Source organism: Carassius gibelio, chromosome B15, assembly GCF_023724105.1.
Source record: "Carassius gibelio isolate Cgi1373 ecotype wild population from Czech Republic chromosome B15, carGib1.2-hapl.c, whole genome shotgun sequence".
NCBI classification, from domain to species: domain Eukaryota; kingdom Metazoa; phylum Chordata; class Actinopteri; order Cypriniformes; family Cyprinidae; genus Carassius; species Carassius gibelio.
Window position 1 is genome coordinate 7,635,474 of NC_068410.1, and position 20,548 is coordinate 7,656,021.

A 20,548-nucleotide genomic window follows, 5' to 3' on the forward strand; every position below is an offset into this window, starting at 1 on the left:
TCAATACCATCTCTAAGCTATTTGTATTGTACTGCTGCACATCTTATTCAGTGGAATTTACAGTTGGTAAATGTTTATTAAACATAAATGTAATTACTAGTGCTATCAAACAATTAATCATGATTAATCACATCCAAAATAAAGTTTTTGTTTGCATAATATATGTGTGTGTTCTGTGTATATTTATAATGTATATATAAATATCAGATTTCTCTAAACTGGACGTAAGATACACTTTTCCTTATTCGTTAACATAAAGTTGAACCTAAAATATTTGTGATCATAAAATTAGGCACATCTTTATATTATTGCAGACCTAAATTAATTCAGATATTTTCCATGTGTTTCGATGCAGAAATATTGAAAGTGTTTGTTCTTCATATACAGTAACTGCATATAACTGTGTTCTCTCTATAACTTTATTTCATTTGATTTTGACACTTGTGCTTTAGGAAGAGAGCAGAACCCAGAGAACTACTGAATACTAAAGAAAATGTTTAAATTGTATTTATTTAGTTTTATTTTGGAAATTGTTCAGAGGCTTTTGAAATTTAATTTTACAGATCAATAATTTAAAAAAGTTGTTTAAACTGTACAAGTGGACTTATAATTAATATTGTGTTGTTGTTGCTATTGTTTTCTTAGGTTTAACAATGCAAAAAGGAAATCTCCTCGCTGAAGCTGCTGAAGTTTAATTTGCTCTCATACTCAATATATCTGTTGGTATGTATCTTAGATTTTTTTTTGTCTCATGCTTCTTCTCTCTTTCCTTCTATTATGTGTCTTCCTATACAATTCTTTTTTTTCTATTCGTCTCCTCAAAAGTAAAAAAAAAAAAGAAGAAAAGCTGCTTCGTGTGAGATGCGATCTGGCTCTCAGTAAATCATGCCACGGGGCACCGCTGTGAACAAGAAGGCATGACGGATAGTGAAAGAGAGAAACCGCTTATGAAAACAAACCTTGTGTGAACGGCATCCAGATCCATCCTGATAATGTGGCTAATAAGCAGGATAAACAGAGAGTTTGTGTTACTCACCCGAGACGTCGGCGGTGTGACATGGTGCTTTGAGAGATGAGAATGACCGGCTCTCGTCTTCTCCGCTCTCTCTAAATAAGGCCCTGACTCCACACTCTTTTCCCCATCTGCTAAAGCTATTTCCCCCAACAAGGCATCTGATTTCCTCTCCTTCTTTCACCCGTGAGCAGGGAAAGGCCCTGCTCTGTGTGCCGTTGCACTGCATCTGTCTCTTTGGTGAAACCTTTGGGACATCTTGAATGGCGATGCTGTTGGTTTTGCTGGAGCAGTGTGGCCCGCGATGAGCACTGTTACTCTGATTAAAGCATTGATACACTACCATGAGCGCAAATGATAGCTAATGTATATTCCATAAAGAATCTTTTATTTGATTTTAGTGAGAAGTTGGTAAATGTATATGGTATATACTGTTGGATTATATACTGCACAAGTACGGTCTACATGTGTGTATACTTTGCACATAAAACCATTAGCAATTTTGAACATACTGTATATACGTTTTAAACTAGTTTAGCAAATTAATATAATTGTTATGCATAGCTGCCGTTTACAATTATATACATGTGTATGTGTGTGTAAATGTATGATTTAAATAGTTGTTTTATAATAGTTTATGTGTAGAATAATGTGTATGTGCCACTATTTTCATTTAGAAATTGCTAGTAAAATTTCACAAACAAAATGGCAAGTAACAAATGACAATGAAGAAGAAAAAAAGTATTTTTAAGATTTATTTACTATTTAGAAAAATATTGGTTTACAGTGTATACTACAATTCTAAAGTGTGGGGTCAATCTGTCAGCAAGAGTTTTCCTTTTAATAATGCTGAAAAAATATGTTATAAATATATATAAACATATTTTTTCAGCATTATTAAAAGGAAAACTCTTTCTGTATATATATATATATATATATATATATATATATATATATATATATATATATAAAATCAGTTATTGTTGTAGGTGGATTGTCGATGGACTGCACAAAAAGCATGACAGCACTTTTTGTTCAGTCAAACTTCCAATAGAAGAAGATCTACAGCTTAGTGGCTTCTAGCACTGATCTCCTGTCCTCTAAATCATCCTCACAACAGAGGAGAAAGTGTTGAAGATCAACAACCCATTCACACTTTTAACCACTGTCAGTTTCTCCGACCTTCTCAACCAATCTGCCTTTTGTCTTTTGGGAGAAAAAGAAAAAGTAATATTTTTGAACACAAATCACAAAAGGGGCCGAATCGAAAATCTGCCTGTTATTTTCTGTCATGTTTCAGATGTATGGAGCTGCAGGGCTGGACTGGCTCGCTTCAGTGGACAGTTGTGGTGGGGTTCTGTGACCCAGCCTCCCTCTCATGTTACGGCCCTATTTATAACATCTCCCACCCCTCCTTCAGTCCCAGCCCATTGCCCAAAAGCCCGGCCACTGTAAGGAAGCACCTTTCCCTCTCAGCTGGGCCGCAGTCTGCGCTAGACTGTCAACTGAGATCCAGCTCTCATCATCATCCTCAGCTGGGCTGCCTGGCAACTCTCGATCGCAACGTGCATGGGATTATCACACACATACACGTGTACAGACACACTTTTTCCCTTTGCTTCATTTTCAGCTTTTTTTTTAAGGAGACACTGTTTGAAGTGAGAAGCAACGGAGGGTTTTGTGTTTCTGCCGTTTGGGAAGTTTTCTTGCTGTGGTTTTTGCTCCACTAGCGGCTGATTTGATGCATGCGATGGATCACACGCTGTTCGGCTGTTTGCGCAGCCCTCACGCCCCTCCGCAGGCCCTGCACCCTGCCTTCGCCCTTCACGGTCGCTCCGAGCACCTCTCCTCGTACTCTGACCTCTCCAGCTCCTCGCCTTCTTCTACCTGCATTGTGAGCGGTTACCCAGGTGAGGATGGGGGACTGTTTGGGGGACACGGGCACCAGAGAGGGCCACCCATGTCCCAGCAGCATCATCATCATCATCATCATGTACCCCAACCGCAGCAGACCGGATGGCACATACCGCAGACGGCCAGCACCTCTCCAGCCAGCACCCGTCTAGGACTGGGCATCTCGGCCCCTGATTCAAGATCTTCAGATATGGGCCCCGGGGGCCCCAGCCTCTGCGCAAGCACACCGAGCCTCGGAGGGGTGCCTTCGGGTACCTCCTGTGTTCCTGGAGGGGATTTCGGACGTCATACGATGTCTCCAGCTGAGGCAGAGAAAAGGAATAGCAAACGAAGAAGTGACAGTTCTGGTAAGAAACAAGCTCATTTTTATTTTAAGCACATTTATCCTGTGATTGATTCAAGTAATTAAGTGAAGATACCAGTTTTTAAGTCTTTTTTTCAATGTTGTTAGTGTTATGATGGAGTGTCTTTTCCTTTTTTTCTTAAAATTTTATCTAATGTATATTTTATATTCATAATATTATATTAAAATTAAATTATTTAATAATATCTTGTATTTATATTTGTATATAATATTTACATATAATAAATTATATATATATATATATATAATTTATATATATATATATATATATATATATATATATATATAATATATATATATATATATATATATATATAAAATATAAAAAATTCTAAATTAAATTGACTCTTATCAATTGACTGCATATCAATAGAACTTATGGCATATGGTTTATCATAAATTCTTTGTAATGTTTTCTGAAATATCACTTCTTTTGTCATCGAGTTGATTTAGTCTATTAAACACAAAAAGGTTTATCTTAAAACATCTAAGTTTGCTTCATAGTAACTGAAAATAAGTCGTAGCAAATTTTAAAAGCTTTCACTATCAGACTGAGTGCAGTGCTAGTGTTTTCGGAAAAGATTCTCCAATGCAATGTTCGGAAACATGGAGCCGTGTTTTTTGTAGGTGTTGGCTGACACGCACAGAAGCAATTATTTTGGCTAGCAGAGGGCAGATTGTAACTCTTGTGTGGGCATTTAACTGCACGCATGATTCATCTGTCTCATCTGTTTCATCTCCTCACTTTTCTGGCAAGCAGAAAATAACGCTTGTGGTAAAGTAACTAATGCCATGGACTGAGAGAGAGAACAGGGACGCCTGTGTTGGCATTTAACACGAAAAGCCGAACGTTAGATGACAGGAGTGCTATGAGCAGCTTTCTCTTTGAATATAATTTGTTTGTACATTGGAATCGGAATGGGAATATACTGTTACTTTATTTTTAGTTTAGCTGATGAGTAAAATGGACAGGGAGGTATGAAGTAAAATTAAGTTTTCGGTTCACTGCAAAAGAAGCCGGTTCAATCTGATCTTTCAATTTGTTTCGTCTAGAATAGTTGCTATTAATGTTAAAATAATTAAATTTAACACTGCATAAAATGGATCATAAATTTTATTTTCACGATCTTGTTTCTTCAAAGGGAATTTTAACTACATTCTGCCCTTTAAAACAAAGTTCAGGTCCACACAAGAGGCACAGCCTGCGGATGTTGATTTATTCTCATTTGCGCCAACCCAAAATTAACATAATATAAATACACTTGCTCCACTGCTGGAAAGTTCTAACAAAAGATGACTCCACACTAGTTTAAACACATTTATATATATATATATATATATATATATATATATATATATATATATATATATATATATATATATATATATATATATATATATATATATATATATATATATATATGTAAGTATATATGTATATATGTATGTATGCATATGTATATATATATATATACATGTGTATATATATATGTATATGAATGTATGAATGTCCAATTCTGTCTCAATTTTCAGCAACTTTTAAATTACACATACAAGCTGTTAGATGTGTTTTTCCTAAGATATCAAACATGTTACAGTGTTGACAGAACAAACGAGATTTACACATAAATATATAGTAATAATCATGTTATAGCAAATTAATATTGTTTTAAGGATGGTTTTGGTCTTAACATGTATTGAATTTCACTTATGTATTGTGGGTTTGAACAGTGTTGTTCTATTTTGAGCATCATAGTTTTTAAAATGTATTTCGGTTTACAAATTAAGTTAATAAAATGTTACAATATTCTTTCTGTTAGTACAAACTGTCACACAACTTGTTGGTTGCCTTAATTTTAGTGGCGATCCAAAAAAATAAAGTCTCTGCTCTATGATTTTATAATGAGCATCATTCAGTGCAACAAGGGAAAATTTAATAATCACAATGTCGACATCTTAAGATATATTGCTTGATTTATTCAAAGCATATGTGGCTGTTCTAATAAAACAGCACATGCCTGGTTTGGACAGAAGACAGCAGCCTAGCGTGTATTTTGTCATGTGGGTTTGTGTGATATTCATTTTGGTTTCTTTTTTTCCACCGATAAAGCTCAGCTTCAGTGTGTGTAACTAGAATATCAAAGTAGATGTCTAAATTTTCACTGTAGCTGTAGTTTTTAAAATCATATTTGAAAGCTCAGGCCATCCTGCTCCTTTTCTTTCCCCAGTACTTTGCTTTTTTAAAGAAGAGATAAAAGTTAAGGCGCAGGCCTAATTGCTGTGGTGTAACCGCCGTGTCGGGAAGCTGGGAAAAGTTGCTTTAACTCAGAGCAGCTCTGTTCGTGTAACCCTGCTCGTGTTGGTTTTTCTCACTCTACAATGGCTGCGTTTAGCCCGCAATAAACGTGCCTTTCTGCGCTTGTTTTAATCAGACCCACATTCAGCCGAACTCTTTTCTGTGACTCAAATTGACAGATATTTTAGCTAAAACTGGGTACGTCACAGTTGCCATTTTGTCACTAGAAATCAAATGAAGATTATTTGTTCGAAGGAGATTCACCGTAGAGTGCAACTTCTATGTTAAACTACCTACAATATCATCATTTTACAAACTCTCCGTCCTTGTCAGCCTCTACAAATCCCAACCTGTAAATTATACTGTTAAATAACACATCTGGCATGTGTTTATAGCCACCATGATGTAGCTGACAGCAGCGATTTGACACTTCATTTGAACATCCACCTATATTGAGATCTTCAAGGTGATGGGTATATTAAAATTTTAAATGTTTAAAAGTCTTCTCCCTTTCTTAGATTATGCAGAGAAAACTTGAGGTTCTTTCTAACTGTTTTCAAAACATTGTTCTGTTTGTTTGAAAGTCTGACCAGCCTGACACAGCAACAGTGACTCAACCAATAACTGGTGTTTATGGGCGGGGCTATCTGTTTGGCTGACCAATAGCAGTTGAGAGGGGTTGTTGGGAAAAATCAGTTTGATAGCAGTTTAAAAGCCATAGATCACCCATAAAAGAAAAATGTATTAATTTAGTTTCTATTGTCTGTATTACACAAAAAAGATATTTTGAACAATGTTTTAATTCTTTTGTCTGTACAATGAAAAGTCAACGGGGTCCATTACATATAAAAAATAAAGAAATTCTCTAAATATATTCTTTTTTATCTCCACTAAAGAGAGTCATACAATTTTGAAACACGGCGATAATGAGTACATTTAACCAAATAGTCATTTTTGGGTGAGCTTTTTTTTTAAATCTGGATATTACAAAGTATTTTACCACTGGAAAACATTAAAAAAATTATGTATTTGTCATGCTGATTTCTGTTGAAATGGCAAAGCAACTTGCGGATGGGGTCTCATTAAAGTTGACTCTATTTACAGCTGGGTTTTGGATTGCTAGTTGGATTAGCACCCACTCCACACCCTAAGATAAATGAACCCAAAAGCCTGATGTGCCCTTTGTAAGTGAGCCACAGCAAGATGAAGGCACATGTCTCTCAAAAAAGAATAAAATTTCCTTCCTCCAATGTCAAAACAACAGAAGCGCATGTGTCTTTGGTAGGATGGATTGCAGGTCTAATTTGACATTTCCTCACTGACCTTTAATGTTTCCCATTCAAGATTAGACTTGACGTAATTGAGCTCTAGCAATAACCGCATGTAATTGTATATACATGCACTTTTATGCGTTCATGTTCTGTCGCTTCAAAAAACATCTGAGAGTAAAGAAAGCAATTCGCCGTAATTGACAGCGCAAGAGCGCGGGAGGGAATAAGAACCACTCCACTGAAAATTGTTGTGAGTTGGCAGCTTGAGTGGAAGACGCTCATAAAATTTTGAGGTAAATAAACTAAGGAAATATATTTTTACATATCCTCCAGTACTGTTTTGTTCCATATTAAAACTACAAGGGTAGCGGATTCCATTAACAGTAAGACGAATGAAGCCTTTGGAAAGTGTTCTGGTGAGCGCCAACTCATTGTGAGAATCTATAGAGCGGTTTATGAAAACTCATGACTGAGGCTGACTTTTACAAACAGCTGGCATGAACAATTGCAGCATCGTAAAAGATGACTGGCACTATTCCTCTGCTTTGCTTTATGATATTTCTGGGATTTCAACCCTGCGGAGATTTTATTTAATTGGACCGATGACTGATTGGGTTTCAAAGGCCGTTTTGTTGTGGAACGTGACGTTGATGCTGCTCTTCAAACGTTTTTGCGACCGTTTCTGACTGTTGGAAAACGTTTCTTCCATTCCATTCTTGTTTTTTCTTTTAAGAGTCCCAAGATGGGAATTACAAATCGGATGTGAACAGCAAGCCAAGGAAGGAGCGGACGGCGTTCACCAAAGAGCAGATTCGAGAACTGGAGGCAGAATTCGCCCATCACAACTATTTGACCAGACTGAGGCGGTACGAAATCGCCGTGAACCTGGATCTCACGGAAAGGCAGGTGAGATGACTGATCGCGACCTCGTACCTGTTCATCAATCATTCTGTCAGAAGCTACCACTTGTTTTTTTCAATCCAGCTGTGGCTATGGATGTGGGACTATTGTATTCCAGATGTTTCTGGAAGATCTCTTTTTTGGCTGAAGTCAAGTAACGGGAGAGGCAAAGGAAGTTCTGTCCGCTAAGGCACTTCCGTCTTGCCGCTCCATCTTACAAATCAGTCTCTGCGTGGGAAGGTGCTTCCTACAGCCTTATGTGAAATAAATAGCACATGACGCTTTATATGGAGCCAAAGAAATATTGGTTGTTGTAACTTTTTGATGTTTTAACCAAACAACGATGTAATCTTATTAAACCATTGAAGTTTATTGAGTTCTACATACATAAAGAGATGACATAATGCTTGCTGTTTTTGGAATGACATCATTGGCAGGTCATTCTGGCTTTATTCGAAACACCATTCATAAAAAAAAAAAATTTAACTGCTCAATGAGCCATGTAGTTTCTTTAATTTATAATATGTCCAAAACGTCTGTATTTTTTTTTTATTACAAATGTTTTTCTAGACCTTCTGGTTTCACCAGACTTCGCAGTTGGCCAAGGATCCCACAAGGAAGTGACATCTGTGGCCTTAAATTATGCTATATTCTCTGGGGATACATTCCCAAGGCTTAGAATTAAAAACCTTGCCACACGACAAGTAAGCAAATCTGTCTCCTGCAATGTGATCCCTGTGTGAACCTGCTGGAGTTCTGGATCTCTGTGGCAGGAGTAGTACTATAACTGTAGGGCCACCACCATTTTGCACATGTACAATGGTTACTAATCATAATAGTAATATTGCAGAGCCTAATTGAAACAACTATCTTTGATTACATTTATTACAGCCCCTGCAAGACAGCACTGCATTGATATTCTTAAATGTTTTTGGAGTTTATATTTAAACTACTTCAGTTTATTCAGTCTGAACTACATAACTACCTAACATAATAATTGAAACTTATTTTTTTTATTTATAATTAATAATACATTTTAATTTTATTCGTATTATTATTATTATTTCTTTTACATTTTGAAGAAATGTAAAATCACTGTGAAATATTCCCATTGACTTATATTGATAGACTGCTCAGCTTTTAAAATCGAATATTCCTCAACGATTGGAATAGTTGTATGTTGTATGTCTGAACATGCAAATTCAATTCAAACTTGTATTTATTTATTTATTTATACAGTTTATAAATTATAAATTAAAATGTGAAATATTCCCATTGACTTACTGTATAATGATCCTTAAGAATTAAACTCCAATTAATTTAGTATAAACTGCATAACACACAAACTTTATTTATCATATATTATTCATACATTTATGCTTTACTTTTTTTTTTCTTGCATCAGTTTAACCATATGGCCGCTGCAAAGTGTTGTGTTGTTTTCATTCTCATATGCAACCAAAGAGAAGTCAAGATGTGTGCTGAGTTTTATGACAACTGCAGAGTGTCTCTGATTTCATTTACACTGAACCAAACTTCAACTTTAATTTTTTCCTTATTGCTGCATGCAAGTGTTGGTATTTATAATAATTTTTTTTATAGAAAATGCATATCTAGTTTTTATACTTTGTTTTTTTTTCATCTAATGAAATGCATGCAATAACCTGTAAGCAGTAGCATACTCAGTGTTTTCAGACTGAGAGAAGAATTGCAAACGTTGCAGATATATTTTAAGGGTGCAGTCTTACAGCGCTGACAGTAATGAACTTGGGTGGCCAATTGAGCAGTGTTCTGGTAGAAACATGTCTTGATACATTAGCTGAACAAATCATTGTGTATGTAATTTGAAATTAAAATTTGCCTTTGAAATTAACTATCATGTTTGACAACCATTTAAAAAAAAGTCATGTTTAAATTGATTTGGGCCTGGTATTCCTCAAGTCTGATTGGGTATGAGGAATTCTGGTCCATTCCATGTGACTATCTATAACATTATACCCCTCCAGAAATAAATTTTACTGTATGGTGGCCCGTTCCCCCACTGAGCCTTACTTGCACTGCAGTGACCATTTAAGAAACAGCTAAATCATCATTCTGAGAAAAGTAAATACTGGCTCTGACTGACCTCGCAAGGAAAAGACAGAAACGTCTGATGCCACGAAACAGATGGGCTCCAATTATTGCTGATCTGGAATTAGCTGCCAAATACATGCACTGAAAGCCATGTTATATTTCTAACTTCTTCAGAGAAACACAAATTCCAAACTTTGTGGATCATGCCTTAGAATAGCAGGGCGGTCAACTGATCACATGGCACTTTTGCACCTGATCGAGGGATATTAGCTTACTGGAGTTTGGTGAATCATATCCTGGTCCACCTTTCCAATCAAACCACAGTAAACAAATCATCTGCACCAAGTAGTGAACATACAAACTAAATTCCTGAAGACAAATTACCCTCTTATAAAAAATAAAGGTTCCAAAATGTTTTTCCCCCATGTACTGTAAGCACCAATTTGGATTACCAAAGAACCTTCCATGGAACTGTTTTAAAAAAAGCCATGTTTTTCTTAATGCCAAGAACTTTTTAATACCAATTTCCCACTATTAAGAACCATTGGTGGAATGGAGTAGTTGCATGGATGTTTAAGATTCTTCATGGAACCATACAGTAGATGCAAATTATTAGAACATGGTTACTCATGTTGTCTTTCTTTCCCACAAGGTAAAAGTGTGGTTTCAGAACAGACGGATGAAGTGGAAGCGAGTTAAAGGAGGCCAACAGGGGGCGGCAGCAAGAGAAAAAGAGCTTGTGAATGTGAAAAAGGGAACGCTGCTTCCCTCCGAGTTTTCGGGAATTCCTGGACTCCACCATACACCGGACTTGCTTATCAACAATGATGACAGCCACGACAGCGACCAGAGCTCTGAGCACGCTCACTTATGATACAAACAGATCCCATTCGACTTGCTCGATGCTTATCTGGGGTCATGTTTAGTTAGGGATTGTTAAGTACGGACTGAATGTACACAAAAACCCTATACGCCAATGAGGAGGCACCGTAACACGACGCCTATCAGGACAGTTCCTGTGATGCCTCAGAGTAGTGGCAATGTAAAAATGTACACATGACTAATGTGTTGTGCATTTGGATGATACAGAATATTTGTGATATTCCTTTTCACAAAAAAGGGTGCCTTTCTTGTTTGACAGAATTTGTTTACACTTTTGAAAGGTGCTGTAAATCAGTTAAAATCCTGCCTGTCAGCAAAGACGAATGGCATCCCATATTTGTGTTGCTCTTTACAGAGCCTAGGGAAATCTTTCAAGTCGCATGGATATTTTGTGCATGCTATTCCATAACATAATCACTTCCTGCACCATTAAAGTACCCCTCTACCGCTCTTTACTTGAAAGAGTCCAATCTCTAGCTAATCTGGCCCAACAACATTCCATTCTGATCTTGCACTGAAAAGGTGTAAGTTTTAGTTTGCCCTGTCAGTTTCTGTGACTTAATTGATTTCTACTGTATGTTTTTGTACAATGTTGATGTCATCAGAATAATGATCAATCAAGCGTGCCTTCAAAAACATTTCAGATGTAAATATATGTATTCATATTTTTAAAAATCTGACAGCTGTATCATTTGCACACAATACACAATAAATTTTCATATGTTGCTTGGTATGATATTTTTTTTTTTTTTTTTTTGAGAATGTATCTTTCTTTGAGGTCAGCTAATGAAAGACACTGCCTGAAGAACGATTAGAGGCTTTTGGTTTCAATCCAGCTGATGGAATTTCCACCCATTTCTTTCTTTCTTTCTTTCTTTCTTTCTTTCTTTCTTCCATTTAGTAGCATTGGTGAGAATGGGTTAAACTGTGGGATGGCTTTATAGTACATTTTGGGATAAAAAGTATAAAACACTACACTATGGGATACAAATATAAAAAAGTTAAATGCAAATGTATATCTCACAAAATTGCGAGATACAAATGCTCAATTCTGAGTAGAAGTCAGAATTGTGGAATATAAATTGAAAGAAATAGTCAAAATTGTGGGATAAAAAGTCACAGTCTTTAATTTCAATGCTGAAACAAACTCAAAATTATGAGAAAGTCAGAATTCTGAGTTTAAATATTGCAGTTTTTAGAAAGAAGTCTAAATTGTGAGATTATTTTGGGGCAGAAACAGCCATTCATTGAAAAAAGAATAAATAATATATTTTTTATAATAATTAATAATAATATTAAATGATGTATTAAATAATGCAAAAATTACACTTTATATACACTATTATCTATATATGTACAATTATACATTTTATACAATTAAAATTAGAAATTCAAAATTATATTGGTAAATTGTAATTTATTTCAAAAGAATACTGAAACATAAAATTGTGGCCTGGGTGAGGAAGCAGAATACACATCCCTATTGTTGAGCCCTGCTGCCTGTATCTGATTATTGAACTCTTATAAGTTCCCACTACTTATTCCAACACAGTTTTCTTAAAACAGATGCATTTTAAGTTATAATAAATTGATCATCTTAATTTAATGTGAAGACAACTGCCTTAAATGGTGAATAATCTTGAAAGATTTGTTAAGTAGTAGTTAGAATTTGTGTCGTATGACTTAAGTCACTTTGCATCTATACTTTTATGCTGATGCTGAGCAATAGGGACCTCCTTACAGAAGCTGAAATTCCGGGTCTTAATTGCAGGTAATTGGACTGGACCTTCTGCACTGATACACAAGCGTTGTTGTATATTCAGCTGCGAGTCTATCCATCAAGACCATTTTTTAACCCTCAGCACCTTCAAGCCTTAAGCTGAATTTTTTTTATAGAGAAATCCAGAGAGGGTCTGCGACTCATCACCATGATTATGAGATAAATATATGCTAAGGCTGAGCGAGGAGCTTACATGAATAAGTTATTAAGGAAGGGGCAGGGGAATATGCTAAATTCAGCTTCTCCTCCAGGCAGGGTCAGGACTTCTGCCTTAATTCTGAGAGGTGTGTGAGCAAACGGATCATATTCTATTACAAAATCAGGTCTGAAATATTGTTATGGTCCGTTCTCGCTGTCACCACAGAGTGAGCCTGCATTCTAATTCGTAATGCAAGCCAGGAGAATCAAGACACGTTTGCTCACCAGGACCAGTGATTCTGAGGGTCCTGCCAAAAGAATCAGTTGTAGCTTCAACTGCTTTTGACGGAAGAAACCACAAAAAGATATTTTGTTTGAATGTTTTTGTATCACCAAGGAGATTTCTGGAACTCCCTGCACAATGGAATAGAGGGGTCACACACAAAGTCATGCTACTCTCTGTTTCACATCAAAGCTTTTACTGCCCTTTGACTTCTTAGGTTCTTTCTGCTGGACAGGATAAGCTGCATTGTTTTAAATATAGTCCAAGCCAAAAACAGCAGCAGACACTACAAGCTTTTCCTAAATACGTGTTAATTTAGCTACATTTTGCTGCTGTAGCATTAAAGGGATTCACATAGGCCTCTGTCTTTCTATATTTATATTAAAAAAAAATATATTTATTATACAATTATTTAAAATAAATATGTGATAACATTTGAGTATTTGCAGTCCATTAATGTAAAATCTCAGAAAAAAACATAGATTTTTTTTTGTATTTAAAAACATACCATTGAATATATATATAAGAGAGTAAGAAAAGAAGTTACAGTAACCATACTTGATTAATGTTGGCTACCATACTTGAGATGGGATGGGTGATGTGTGAAGAAAACTAAGAGGACTGTATTGCGTGTTGTTATCTAGCTTTGTAATTTTTTGAAATTATGGAAAAATATTATAATTGTTCTATTCTATTCTAAATGTTATCTATATTTATCGAATCGTTCAGTTTGCTATGCCTTTCTGCAATAAAAATAAAAGTCGGCCTCTAGTTCGACTTAGCTATAGCTTATTTTCAAGTTCTCTTCGTGCGTCATGTGATCATGACATCTCTCTTCATTGCGGCTTTACAGTGAAGTTCAAAGACTCTTGTAGGTGTTCATGAACGCCCATCTGTTTAATCCGGAAGTGCGAGGAGCCACTGGTCTATACTGTAGTCTCTCGCTCTCTCTCTCTTTTTTCTTTCTTTTTTTTTTTTGAGCACATTTACAAACGCAATGGCGCAAGCAAAAAATGTGACCGTTTCTCAGGGGGTTCGTATGCTGTTCAGTCTGATGACTCCTAATGAATCATCATTCGCGACTGTTCAAGAGGTGCCCACATATGTCAGTCAGGTAAGTGTGACGTCACTACCGCGTTCCTGGAGGATTTAGGAAAACAACGACGAGATTTTACACAGATTTATACTAAACGAGCTATACTGTTTAACAACAACAACAAAAGCACACTCACACTCAACAGAGAGACTGTTTTCAGCAGAGCTTGCATGAGGTGTTTATGTGTTTTTGTCCCATTCCTGTTTCAGCACGCATAGCAACATTGTTTGTGTTCAAAAAGTACAAGAATGCCTTAGAAACTGTGCACAGTGTCCAGGAGTGTCATAGAAATGCAGTGTCACCGACATTATACTGTGAAAAGTTTAGTTCTATCTATCTATCTATCTATCTATCTATCTATCTATCTATCTATCTATCTATCTATCTACTAAGATTACACAAGTCCACCTATAGGACTACATTTATTTTTGCTGCAGAAAGAGTGATCATACTGATAAAATATTGATAATATGTGTGATTGTGTGTGTATTTATGGACCCTGGATCACAAAACCAGTCATAAGGGTCAATTTTTTTTTTCAAATTGAGATTTATACATCATCTGACAGCTGAATAAACAAGCTTTCCACTGAGGTACACATGTTTGTTAGGATTGGACAATATTTGGCTGAGTTAATTTAAAACTATTTGAAAATCTGGAATATGAGGGTGCAAAAAAAAGTTTTCCTTTAAAGTTCTCCAAATGAAGTTCTTAGCAATGCATATTACTAATCAAGAATTACGTTTTGATATATTTACAGTAGGAAATGTACAAAATATCTTATGGGAACATGATCTTTACTTAATATACCATTAAAGAAAATCTATAATTTTGACCGATATAATGTATTTTGCCAAATATACCAATGCTACTTATGACTGGTTTTGTGGTGCATGGTCTCTCTCTCTCACACACACACACACACACACACATTTAAACTCATATGTGTGTGCTTGTGTGTGTGTATATATTATAAAGCATGTTGTTAACCAGGTTTCATAATATGGTAAGTATATTATTGTAAACAACACATCTGTAATCATGATTTCTTCAGGGTTTCATCAATATTATTACTAATACACCATCAAACACTTTCAAATAATTTTAACATGATGACCTTTTGACTTTATGGGTTACTCCACCCATGTTTTCTAACAACACGTCTGATAACACACGTTTAAATGATGCCGTAATTGCATATTGTACCTTTAATTGTGCGGTTTCGTAATTTTCATCAACGTGCAAAACAGTAAGCATCATGCCTGCAACAAATGGAAAATAAGTCTGCCACCTGTTTAGGTTTTTAAGCCCTACAGCGGGGAGCTCACTCCATACATTTTAACAGACCCATATGTGTGTTTTTTGGTTTGGCTGCACTCAAATCAACACATGTTTGTTATTTGAGGTAAAACACTCACATTTTTACAGGCCTCCATAAACACATGAATAGAGAAATTGCAATTAACCACACAGCAGGAATCCTAATTGTTGTAATTCTGTCACAAACACACACTTGTTAAATTGCCTCGCTCACCATTCCTGCAGAATTTTATTTGAAGTTTCGGTCTCTTTATGTGTGTGGGTGAGACAACAGAAATTCTCTGGTGTTTTCTTGTCTTGCTCAATACATGAACTTGCGCTTCTGCGTTTTAGATTTTTTTTCTCTCTCATAAGTTTGAATTTGGAGTATAATTAAAAACTGTCATTCAGACTGTCCTCATATCACAGATAGATGCTAAAAGCGAAGTTGAAACAATAACATCTCGATAAAAAAATGTGTATTTTAGAAATTTGTATGAAGTTGAATTGACAGTACATTTCCAAAAAAACTAAACAAAACAAAAAAACAGTTTGACTATATTTGCATATTTTTGTGTGTAAAGTTACATGAAACGTCCAGAATCTGAACAAGAAACCTAAAATACTAACATCTGCTTCACAAATGTCTTTTTTTTTCATGCGAGATCTGAGTCCACACTTAAGCTTTATATACAACTATTTTTGCAAGCTTAAAATATGTTACTGTAGGGCTAGTAGCTGTTTTAATTATTCTTAAAGAACACACACACAAAAAAACATGCTACAAAGTTTCTCAAAACTTTGAAATCGAAGTTCACATACTCCTATAGTTTACTTGTTGCAAACAGCATAGCTCACTGAAGTTAAATATCTAATTAGGTTGAATTTCGTATACATGAACTTTAGTTTCTAGGTTTTGGAAGTAGGTTTCACAGCACTAGCAGCTAGAGCTTTGCTGCAGTCGGCCGCCAGATGTGTTCAGGTTTGCGTGTGATAGGGGTTCCCAAGTGCTCTATCTTGCCTCAGCTCACTTGTACACACACACACACTCACACACACACATATAAGCACATGTCCACTTCCACCTGTAGATCTACTCTATACTGTCGTGTCCCCCCACACTTTCTCAGTTCAGCGTGTGTGTGTTTGCATGTGAGAGAGTGAGTCTCGGGTTTCACACTGCAAAGAGTGACCCAGAGTACTGCCAGCACCACATCTGTTAACTTTTTAATTGGTCTTTTGTGATTTGCCCCAGGTTTTGATGGGTAATCCAAGTTTAGAAAATCTGAAAGACTTCCTTTACATCCAAATCTTTAAAGATAAAGCTCCCTGGTCAATTACAAATTTAGTAATTACAGAAGTTTAAAGAGTCCAACTCAAGTGAAACCCTCCGTATCAATGCCTCCTTGAATATTAATAATTCATGCATTCTAGGGAATTTAACCAATGACTTAGTTACAGAACATCTCCACATACTAATACAAAGAAGGGACATTATTTGCTAACAGACGCCTAGTGTGGTGAATTTTTATGCTTAGTTTGACATGCACTTTTAGGGCTGTTACAGAAAGTCATGTGTAACATTTGCAAAACTTGACTCAATCTTTTATATTAAGATAAAAGTTTCATTTAGATGTATTAATATGTTGAAGAAGAGTATGAACACAATATTTAAAGTAAGGGATACTGTTCTTATTTTCATTCACAGCAGGATTTTTGATGTTTCTGTGTTGTAGGCCACACCATATTTCACTGGTTTGATAATATTGGAGATTGTGTTGGGATGTTTAAAGAAAGATGGCCCTCGCATCAAGATAAACGACTTTATCACGTCTTTGTCCGCAGGCGTGATGTCCCGTCTGCCTCAGTGAGTTGACAACAACTTTCCAAGTGTGAGATTCACCTCACAGGTCCTTCATATGTCTAGTATCGAAACATAAGAGAGTCTTAGAATTCAAAACCTGATTTGGTCTATAGTTTTAAGCCCCATTCACACCAAGATTGATAACTATAAAGATAACGATATTAGCGTACACACCAGCGAACGATATCGTCTGATTATTCTGAGTGCACGTGTATCTGCCGCTTTAAATCCTCGAGCTCGTTATAGCAGGGTGGATTCTGATTGGATGTCAATGTTTGTATAGTTCATCAGCTGGATAAAAATCGTTCTGAAAGTGATTTCAAAGATACCGTTTCTCTATGCCTTTATCGTTATAGTTGTAGTGTGGACTCTGCTATTCTTTAATATTGAGAACGATTTTTAGAACTATATCTTTATTGTTATCTTTATAGTTATCGTGCTTGGTGTGAACGGGCCTTTACTCTATATCAGATGACAGTTAACATTTCAAGTAGATTATGCAGTGTTTTGAGCACAGGAAGAAACTGAGAACAAATCTAATGTTATTTCATGTTTTACTCATGCAGTTTCCATCAAACAGACTTGTTTATCTGCTGATGGGCTCTACTGATGTAACTTAATTCAGCTCTTTTGGTGTCTTTTCTCAAGGCTCATGATGAGAAGTTTGGAACTGTCAGCTTATATTTATGTCTGGAACAACTTCCGTTTATTGGAGCTTCCCTGGGATTCAGCTTGGACGTGGTGGCTTGCGTTTCTTGGTGTGGACATGGGATACTACTGGGTCCATCGATTTGCCCACGGTATGTGAATGTCCTGCCAAATTCACTGCTTTTTTATCCATCCAGCTGCTTTTAAGGAGTTTGCTGAATGTAAAAATGGAACATCCTAAAATTCCCACTTTTACAGGACGTGCTACTTTCTTCTTGTGTTTTTTAATGATTATTTAAAAAAAATATTTGATGTTTTAATATAGTACTAATAGCATTTTTACACCTTTCAGTTCCAACTGGAATAGGAACTATTAACAACACTTTTCTAATGCTTAATTGTGATATAAAGACAAAAAAAAGTTTTTGTGAAAAACATACCAAAATTTAGGTCATAATTCACTGATATTCTTGCCGTCCCTCTATACTTGCTTCTTGCCCACATTTGTGTCCAGAAGGCAACTTTTAAAATTTTTCATTGTCATGAATAAAATAGCTTTTGGTTATGTTCACAGTAAATGTTCTGGAAATGTTATTTGATTCTAAAGTCATATGTGCAAATGTTAGTTTTAAGTTATTGTCATAACGGCTGGTTTAGTTCCGTCATAATGTTGTTTTGACCCTCACGGATCGTACGTACAGAACTTGGAAATGCAACTAACTGATGACTGTTTCTGATTTACCTCAGACTCAATAGGATTTTTATTTTCCATATTTCAGTAAACACATTTATATACAGTATAATGTATCAGCTATCCAGATGTGGAAACTGCATCTTAGGTGAAACGCTTCTGGCTGCGCATTTGAAATATCAATCTGTCAAGAAGTAGGCGATTGCAAAAGACACTTATGTTTGCGTAGCATGAGAGTTCAGGCACAGAGCCGTGAGACATGTGTCCAAACAGAGGATAACATTGTCACAGCTGTAATCTTTGAGTGCTGTGGTGTTTTTCTTCTTTCTTCAATAGCAGCCGTCGCAGAACAGCATTGCCAGTAAACATACTTTGTTACCATAGACTGTAAATCTGCTTCTCAACGGTTTTCTGTCTTGAGACATTGGATCTTGTCCTTGGAAGCAGCTCTGCAGTATGTTGGTGGAGAAAAAAAGTGTAATCCTAGTTTTGGTTGACCAAAATACAACTGTACAGGCTGTTTTGTTGTCTCAAATGTGCATTGCTCAATAATTTGCCCCATGTGCTCTTCTATTACACAAGTAAACATCTACACTGTGTCCGAGGCCAGGGCATTGACTTCAGTTTCTTCCGAGTGAAAAGGTAAAATCAAACTACTGCCCTTTGGTTTTGAAGTATGCTTACCATATGCTACACCAATTCCATCCATTTGAGATTTAATGCTGATATGATGGCAGGACGTTTTTTAAATTACGTCCTTCCAGACTTAACTTGGACCCCAAAATTAAGTGATGAGGTGCTTGTGGCTGTTGTGTTATGTTTTCCATTGTCCCAGGTTCCTGCTCTGAGTCGGAAATGTCATTTCTGTCAGAGGACTGCTGTGCCCAATTTGTTCTTTTTAAAGTCAGAGGAAATTATTTGTCTAGTTTCCTGTTCCATCACTGTCCGAGATGACTTCTTTTGGATATCATATGGTTATAATTCATAAAAGACCCAGACATGATGGCCTTTCTTTTCTTTTCTTTTCTTTTCTTTTTTTTAAATAGTTAAATCAGTAGTTTATCCTCTATACCGTTACAAGCAGAGATTATTGCTGACAAAAGAATCTGAGATGTGAACGAAGTAGCAATGGGAATTGTATGGTTCTGATTCAGTTCTGAATTATTTGTGAGTCTTTAGACAATTTCATTATAAATAACTTACTGAAACGTGTCATTTGTTAATGAATTAGACTTATCTGGTCGTGCTTTATTTTAGTTGTTGCAACCAGCTTTCAGAACATTTTCTAAAGAGTGTATGATTTAATAATAATAATTCATTTTATAATTATTAATATTTTAAGAAAGTGTTTTTAGTAGTAAAAATGTTAATTTACCACATTAAAATGCAATAAAAAAAAAATCTTGACATTGCATGTAAAATATGTCATTGATTATTTGATGACCAGAAACCTGCACCAGCTCTTTGACCAAACCACATGTCCACCTTTGTTATTTCAGATTTCACTTCTGACCACTGAGGTTTACAGCGGGTGGTCTTAAGGTTTAGCTAATGATCCTTGAATAGTTTTCATACTCTGTCTTGGTTCAGTTGGTGCGCAAAGCTCTAAAAAAGCTCTAAAGCTCTATTCTTTTGGGACTTATAAGCTATAAATCTTTATTCTAGCATGAGAAAACAATTTAGGGGCATAACTGCATACATATAACCACTATAAAACTACACTGACCCTAATTAGTGTCCGATTAATGAAATTTTTTTATCGTTTTTATTAATTTCATTTTCACCCATGCAAGTTAATAACTTAAAAATAGATAAAATCCCATTTTTGATAATATAGGCATGCATGGATCTATTAAAATCTATTAAAGTCGTATCTGTAATATAATATCTAGCATTTAAAATTTGTATTGTTTTATGTAATTTGTCACAGCTGTCTTGAATGACATTTAAAACTAAATTCAAGCTTAAATTTAAGAACAGTTTGTAAAGTAGGTGTTTTTCCTTGTCTGAAGTAGCCATTTAATATTGTTAGAAATT

The 20,548-nt window shown here is 35.7% G+C and overlaps 2 protein-coding genes across 2 annotated transcripts in view; both read left to right on the top strand.

The window, feature by feature from the left end:
• Positions 1–2,427: 2,427 nt before the first annotated feature.
• meox2a (mesenchyme homeobox 2a) lies at positions 2,428–11,450 on the top strand. Its single transcript, XM_052575561.1, has 3 exons — positions 2,428–3,273; positions 7,591–7,763; positions 10,483–11,450. The coding sequence occupies exons 1-3, from the start codon at positions 2,754–2,756 to the stop codon at positions 10,702–10,704; spliced, it is 915 nt and encodes a 304-aa protein (XP_052431521.1). The 5' UTR covers positions 2,428–2,753; the 3' UTR covers positions 10,705–11,450.
• A 2,343-nt stretch (positions 11,451–13,793) lies between these two features.
• Positions 13,794–20,548, top strand: part of agmo (alkylglycerol monooxygenase) — a 32,115-nt gene continuing 25,360 nt past the window's right edge. The window contains exons 1-3 of the mRNA XM_052575438.1: positions 13,794–14,027; positions 17,045–17,175; positions 17,821–17,972. Coding sequence (XP_052431398.1) covers positions 13,911–14,027; positions 17,045–17,175; positions 17,821–17,972 — 400 coding nt within the window. The 5' untranslated portion in view covers positions 13,794–13,910. The remainder of the gene's footprint in view (positions 14,028–17,044; positions 17,176–17,820; positions 17,973–20,548) is intronic.

What these genes read in the sequence shown, in the direction of transcription:
- meox2a (XM_052575561.1), top strand. Translation starts at nt 2,754, where the DNA reads ATGCATGCGATGGATCACACGCTGTTCGGCTGTTTGCGCAGCCCTCAC. An exon ending in ACGAAGAAGTGACAGTTCTG is followed by an intron (nt 3,274 to 7,590) that starts GTAAGAAACAAG and finishes TTTTCTTTTAAG; the next exon opens with AGTCCCAAGATGGGAATTAC. An exon ending in TGGATCTCACGGAAAGGCAG is followed by an intron (nt 7,764 to 10,482) that starts GTGAGATGACTG and finishes CTTTCCCACAAG; the next exon opens with GTAAAAGTGTGGTTTCAGAA.